At 40.3% G+C, this 7,555-nt stretch overlaps 1 protein-coding gene across 1 annotated transcript in view; it reads right to left on the reverse strand.

Annotated features, from left to right (window-relative positions):
* The window catches only part of RAB40B (RAB40B, member RAS oncogene family), a 24,059-nt gene extending 16,510 nt beyond the window's left edge, over nt 1–7,549 (reverse strand). The window contains exon 1 of the mRNA XM_015424883.1: nt 7,483–7,549. Within this exon, the coding sequence (XP_015280369.1) occupies nt 7,483–7,486 (4 nt within the window). The 5' untranslated portion in view covers nt 7,487–7,549. The remainder of the gene's footprint in view (nt 1–7,482) is intronic.
* Nucleotides 7,550–7,555: the final 6 nt, after the last annotated feature.

Below are 7,555 nucleotides of genomic sequence, written 5' to 3' on the forward strand. Positions count from 1 at the left end.
TATATATGGTATCAGATTGATCTAATTTCTGTGCACTGAGGACAAGCCAGTCCTAGGTTACAAACTGAACTCTCCAATGCAAGATGCATTTCTTCCTTTAGGAGGTGCTATTGTCAGAAGAAAATAAAAAGGTTTCAGTTTTGTTTTTGCATGTGGGTGGGTATTCTGTTTGTAATAATTGTTTGGATACACTATATTTTTAATATGCTAGTTGTGATAATTTCATGCCAAATAAAAATGTCCATAGTCATATTTTATGTTCCTAAAGTAACAGAATGACTTTCAATCTAGAAAAGACAAAAGAAATGCTAATGTAGCATTTTTTTCAATTTTTCCGAAAATGTCCGTTTTTTCCGAAAAAACCCGGAAAAAAAACGGGTTTTTTTCCGAGCTTCAAAATTTCCGGAAATTTTACATCTCTAGTTAAGGCCTGCCTTGAATTATTGCAGGTAAATCCTGGAGTCAACTGAGAAGAGCTGCAGCCTCCCAAGTACAGCCTGGAAACCTCATATGCTGTTCCAGTATCTGTGAGCTTACAACATAAGGACCTACAATATATGTATTATTTATGTGCTTAGTATTTTTTCTGTTCTGTGCATCTTTGTGGATGCTGAAGATATCTGTACTCAGTAATATCCTGAAGATTCATTGCTATGAAGTAATAGCAACCAACCAGAAGTGAATGAGGATTTATATGAAAACCTCCATGCTTTGTTTATATAAAGAGTTTATTTTAAATGTTAAAGTGCATTGGTTGTATTGCCTCTTTTATGTCTGTGTTTAAGTACATGTGTAGTAACAGTAGTTATATATTCTTAATAACCATAGGTGGGAGTTCCGCTGTCAAAACCGACTGAACCTGCCCACTCTCCCTACAGATATTAGGACCTTAGTGGGTTACAATAGGGCATAAATTTTGAGCAAAATCCCCTCTGAATTAAATAAGTATGTCACTAGAAGTTACCAAATGCTATTGTGTTAGTGAGCTTTTTACCCTAACAAATGTCTAGCCAGCATTAATTTTGAGAAAGAATGCAGAGAGGCACTTGGTTCTGATTAGAAGGTGCCACTCAAGTTATTTATTTTATTGAATTTATACCCCGCCCTCCCCGCGAACGGGTTATGTCTGTCAAATTGGGGCTTTCATAACTGCTGAGTACTTTAATCATTATGAAGCTTGTGGCCTGAGAAAGAAACAACTAGGAAAACAATTTACTTGATATCATAACCTAGCATTAGCCTGATGCTCTGGGTTCGCTAGCATAGATCTGCTAGTTTGATTCTCTGGGTTAGCAAGTACAGGTCTCCAAGCACTAATCCTGTTTGGAGGAATAGAAAGGAACATAACTGGGAGGGGGGCAGTGTACATCAACAACAGTGATGTACAACATCAACCAACAACATCAACCAACAACAGTGTGAAAAGCCTTGCTGAGGGAAGGTTTCTAACAGCCCATTTTTGCAATATGTCCTGCCCCTTCACCACTCTATGTTGCTTGTGCTGTTTTGAGCAAAACCAAAAGCTTCCCCAAGCCACCATAAATATTTATTTTTGCACAAACCCAAAAAGCACAACCAGGTAAATAGGAAATAAATTGTGTTTAATACCCTACATCCTTGCACCAATTGTACTGGCACAACAGAACCACATTCTGTGAATCAGGCTGCCCGACAGCAGTTAAAAGAAGACACTGAAGGCAACACGGCTATCCAAGAGCAATCCAAACTAGCAGGGTATATGACTGTGAATGCCCTGAAAGTACATCAAGGTGCTTTTGTACAAGGCTCTGGAGAGGTCCTTTCCACATGTCCTTTTAAAACACACGTTAAAGTTAAGTCTCTCTCCAATATTATGTTATTTAGTTCTCTAGATGACCTCTTAATACTGTGAGTTTACCCTTTCATGCAGCAGTTGTAAAACATTTTAGACTCTAGTTCACAAAAAGCGGGGTGGAGTCAAAATAACTCCAATAAAATTACTACCAAACAAGCTTGTTTAGAATCACAGTTTAAGTGAGAACTTTGACCATAGAATCAGAAATGGGATTTTTAAAAACACAGCTCTCAGTTAATTTTGAATGGGAAGCAAAGATGTATTAGAATAAATTATTACAGAACAACCATAGTATGTTTCTATAATATTCTAAGTCCGATGCATAGTTGAGTGAATCAGCTCATAGTTTATTCGGGAACAAGACAACAACAGCCGACTCGCAGGACGGCTTATAACCCCAAGGCAAACCACACCCAACACACACCCCAACACCCGTGATAGGTTTATTTACAGTGCTCGTGCTTAATAGGTTAACTCTAAGATCCTAGGTTCCCGACTGGAGTGGACTGGAGTGGACTAGGATCTGACTGTCTATTGTTTGTATGAGCGAAGCCCGGGCTCTTCGCAGGACCGCGTGCGGACCCGACCTCGCATGTGAATGAATTTTATTGTTACAGCACATAGCCAGCATGTGGTCGACTCAGTATACAACAGTTTCCAATGCTGTAACTGACATATATTCGTTTGGACAGACCCAACTTTTGAGAGAAACTTTTAAATATCATGCACAGATTTTGTAATTTAAATTCTGTGTTCTTCTTTCTTCTAGGCTCATAAAATTTTAGTCACTACCCCATTTTAAGCATGATTCACTGCACTTATTCCAGAATTCTTCCATATTTGGTAATTATGTGTACCATGCGACAATTTGCTTCTGTAATAGACTGCAACATCCAACATAGCACAACAAATGAAATGCCAGGTAGGTGTTTAATTCATGCTGTAACTACCAAAATCGTTTTCTCATTACAAGTAATCTACCCATGCCTATGTGTTGTGCTGCTACCATCCAGGGGTGGCCAAACTGCAGCTCGGGAGCCTTATGTGGCTCTTTCACACAGTCTAAGTTAATGTTAATAAAAAGCAAATGTGCACATTTTTCAATAAAAATGTTTGCGTGATATTTGTTCATGTCTTGCGGCTTTCAAACATCTGGCTTTATTCTATGTGGCTGTTATGTTAAGCAAGTCTGGCCACCCCTGAAAAGCCATTTTTACAACTACAGAAAGTCACCAGTTCTCAGGCTGCCTATGTAAAGGCAAAGGGAACACGTTTCCAGATATTCTCCTGTGCAGATGTCTGGAACCCTCTCCTTAAACCCTACACAGAACCATTTACAGGATTCATAATGGAAATAATCACAGATAATTAGACTTTGATTCAGGATAACTGATTTTAGATAACTGGGGAATTATTCTGTACACTGTTTACATCATCATATGGTAGTCATTCTAGACAATATCTACCTACCTTCTGTACACATTGCTACTGTCAGTGGCAGAATATTGGCTTGCAGCCATCATTGGTCTGGAGCAAGGCCATCTTAGAGCAGAAAACAGTGCGATCCTAAACAGAATTACAGCCTTCTAAATCTAAGCCTAAATTTAGAAGGATTGCAGTGAATGTCAGTACACTGTGAACTCACTGAAAGTGAAGAGAAAATTTTAATTTTATATTTTCTGGTTGTTTAATTAAGGCCAGGTTACATTGATATCATCCAGAAAGCAACTTTGCAAGAAGAACAGTAAGATAATTTTATATATAGTACTGTATATGTAGAGGAGCCAAACATAATTTGAAGTTAAATAACCTTGCATACAGCTTGCTATAATATTAGACAAAAACCTGTCTTTTCTGAGCACAATTGAATCTCTTTGTCCTATGTATTTAACTATATCACATATGCACACTGGCACTGCCTATATGCAGAGTACTCAGTTGAAGAGCAGAGCATGCGTCATGAGGGAAGCACTGTATTACTATATCTCTTTGAGAAAATGCAGTATCTTGATAGGGAGGGAGGTCAGAATCTAAGAGACAGTCCTTACATGGGCTGCCTATCCCATCAACAGACTCTGCTTCAACAGAAAGAAGAAAATATTTTTAATACATTGAGGATACCGGTCTTGGAAACGATTTTATGTATTCATTATAATTCATTTCAAAGATGATCCAGTCACAGAAGTTTTTATTATTTCTTATTTATATTTCAATGCCAGTCTGCTTAGGACACCGAAACAGCTCTGAAAGGCTCTGAAAACTTTCTAATGTGTGTTTGGTCAACAATGAGCATGTTCCTGAATCTATGTGCTTCTTACATTATAATGTCTATTCACAAAGATCCTCTCTGTGATGAAGTACTCTGTGTCTAGGTGAGAAGAAAAATGGTAGACAGTGATACTCACCTTGACACAGAGAGTACTCTATCTTTCTGTGTTATACCTCTGAGGATGCCAGTCACAGCTACTGGCGAAACATCAGGTCCTACAATGCCAAGACCACGGCCATAAGGCCTGGAAAATCTACAACTAATGAACTTTGGCCATGAAAGCCTTCAACAACATAAAGTGTATTTTAGCCTAAACTATTCAAAATGTGACTTTGAGAATAAAACAAGACAATTCCCATGTACACTATATTGAGCACCTTAAAAGAACAGTGCTATAGAAGTGTGATAAATAGACTGCTTGGGATATATAAATTTAAAACGCCATCAAATTCAAAACGGGAAAGTGATGGCAGGGACTCTGCATGTGTGTTTGTATTAACGGTTAAATGTAAGAAAGGAAATGTAGCACACACCCAGTATATACAGCTGAAAATATGCATTGTTTAATTATGAAATATATATATGATCTCACTGCACTGAAAAGGAGGAGTACACTTTCTTCTTAACTCTCCCATGTATTACTTAAGAGTTAAACCTGAAAAACCTGTAATTGTAGCCTTAACATTTCAGGATAATGCGCTGTGTTTAGTCGTCCCAGCTGTAGAAGTTGTGAATTTGTAGACCCCAAGTCATATGACACTTCTGTTATGTTTCTAATCTACAGACTAAGTGCATTTGAAGCACACCCCAACCATACTTTGCATAACACTTCAAATTATTTCCCAGTGTCAACAGCTCAATAGATTGAATCCTATAATCCACAAGAACAGTTCCTCTCATGAAATAGTGTTTCCTGCCTTCCCTTCTGGCCCTCCACACTATCTAACTCTACCAATAACATCCCTGGGTATGATAATGGGAGCCTCTAGTGAGAATCAGCAGAAGTCACACACCCTTGCACCAGTGGAAGTGCCTTTGTGCCAGTGGATATAGATGGTAGATTCCAACACAATATTCTCTCTGCAGGTAATAGATGGGAGCTCCTGCTTCTCTTTTCCCATATTAGAAACATTTGGCTAGGTGTAAACAACAATGGAAAAGGAAGATATGCACAGCTTTCAGAGTTTTTTTTTTTATTTCACAAAATAACAGGACACTGCTGATGGGGAACAGACCTACTGGTATTCATCACTTAAAGCAGTGGTACTCACTGCACGGCTCATTCATAGTTATCAGCAATGCCAAGAACCACTACTGCATGCTCTGCATACCTCTCCACCAAATACACATATATGATAATACCAGATGGAACTACAAATATAAATATTTAACTATAACCTTTTAAAGTACTATATTAAGATTATTTCTGAAGATGTAGGGTTTTCCCTTCCCACCACTGTTGAATCTTAGCCGATGTTGCCCTGCAAGGACCTTATAATGCTTTTATGGACTTATGAGCCATAACTAATAACTGGACAGTGCAATAAATGTGCCAAGGGAAATAGAATGTATGGTGACCACAAGCTGATGCCAACTGCCTGGACTGCCCAGATGAGGGAAGGCTCCCCCTGAGACGATATGCCAGACCAAGGATGCACCCATGGGTTACCTCCCACTTCTCACCTGCAACGTAGCAGAGATGAACAGCACACAGAAGCCAGTTAAAGCATGCTGCAGAGGAATGCCATGCCATGCAAAGGGAAGCCTGATACTTCTCCACAGAGACTCCATGAGCCTCTGTTGAGACGCAGGCGCATCTCCCCACCACCACCTTTACCAGATACTGCACACATGCTGCCCAGTATGACAAAGGAACTGCTTGCATAAAGGAATTAACTGGCTGACACATTGTACCCGCCAAGTCCATCACCTAGAGAGATCATTGGGCCATCAACACTAATGACCCTGGCCCTACTTCTATTGTCTTCTAAAGGTGCCACGGTTTGTAGTAATGGAATTAATACTGCTGGCATAATACATTTGGCTACACAATCTATTAATAAGTTATTTGATGACACAGCGATGGTGAACCTAAACAGCATGATAAAAAGTAGAGACATCACCCTGCCAACAAAAGTCTGCATGGTCAAAGCAATGGTATTCCCAGTAGTCATGTATGGCTGCGAGAGTTGGACTATAAGGAAGGCCGAGCGCTGAAGAATAGATTCTTTTGAACTATGATGCTGGAGAAGACTCTTGAGAGTCCCTTGGACTGCAAGAAGATCAAATCAGTCAATCCTAAAAGAAATCAACCCTGACTGTTCCCTGGAAGGCCAGATAATGAAACTGAAGCTCAAATACTTTGGCCACCCAATGAGAAGGGAGCACTCACTGGAGAAGACCCTGATGCTGGGAAAGACTGAAGGTCAAAGAAGACGGGGACGGCAAAGGATGAGATGGTTAGACAGTGTCATAGATGCAACGAACATGAAATTGAGCAAACTTCAGAGGACGGCAGAAGACAGGAAGGCCTGGCATGATCTGGTCCATGGGGTCGCGAAGAGTCGGACTCGACTGTGCGACTGAACAACAACAACAACATGGATAGGAACTCTCAGTCTGGGGCAAGGGATGCTCTATATTCTTGGTGCTTGGGAGGGGGGGCAACAGTGGGAGGGCTTCTAGTTTCCTGGCCCCACTGCTGGACCTCTTGATGGCACCTGGTGTTTTTGGCCACTGTGTGACAGAGTGTTGGACTTGATGGGCTTCTGACCTGATCCAACATTGGCTTCTCTTATGTTCTTATGTACAACAGATTACCTTTTCCCAGGAACTCATGCGCAGGTCTGGACAACCCCTGCATGAGTAAGTAAACATGATGGTTTGAGTATGTATATGGATGCATGTCATTCTGTTCTTCTCATATGACATTTATTACTCCATAATAGAAGTTACATACATGATGAAATAAAAATAATGTGGTCGTCTCACTAATTTCTTACCTAAACAATCCCTGAATTTATGACAAGTTAATGTACCACAGACATGCACTTTTTATCAATGCAGAAGTAAAGGAAGGGTACAAAACCAGGTTCTCGGTACCAGTGTAAAACGATCAAGAAACAGGACAGATGGCGTGCTTTATTTCTAACCAAAGAGGCCAGAGTTCAAGACAGCTGGGAAGGTAGATTTCCTACTGTGGAAGCCCTGCCTTTTAACCGCCTGTGCATGGGAGGTGGTTGTGGTGGTGACTCAGTGATCAAGGACGGTCTCCCACAGGTGCACAGAAGCAGTGCCTTCTCCAAGCAATCTACAGGTGCACTAAATAGTTTTTGCTTGAGATGGACACTGATGAGCCGTCCGCTATTTGCTTACTTACCCATGTTGTACCCATATGGCGATTCTGTGACTCCATTCTCCAGACTTGCTAGTATCTCCCCTTTGCCTACGTC

The sequence above is a fragment of the Gekko japonicus genome, unplaced genomic scaffold (assembly GCF_001447785.1).
Source record: "Gekko japonicus isolate JY-2015 unplaced genomic scaffold, Gekko_japonicus_V1.1 scaffold1387, whole genome shotgun sequence".
Classification (NCBI taxonomy): Eukaryota; Metazoa; Chordata; class Lepidosauria; order Squamata; family Gekkonidae; genus Gekko; species Gekko japonicus.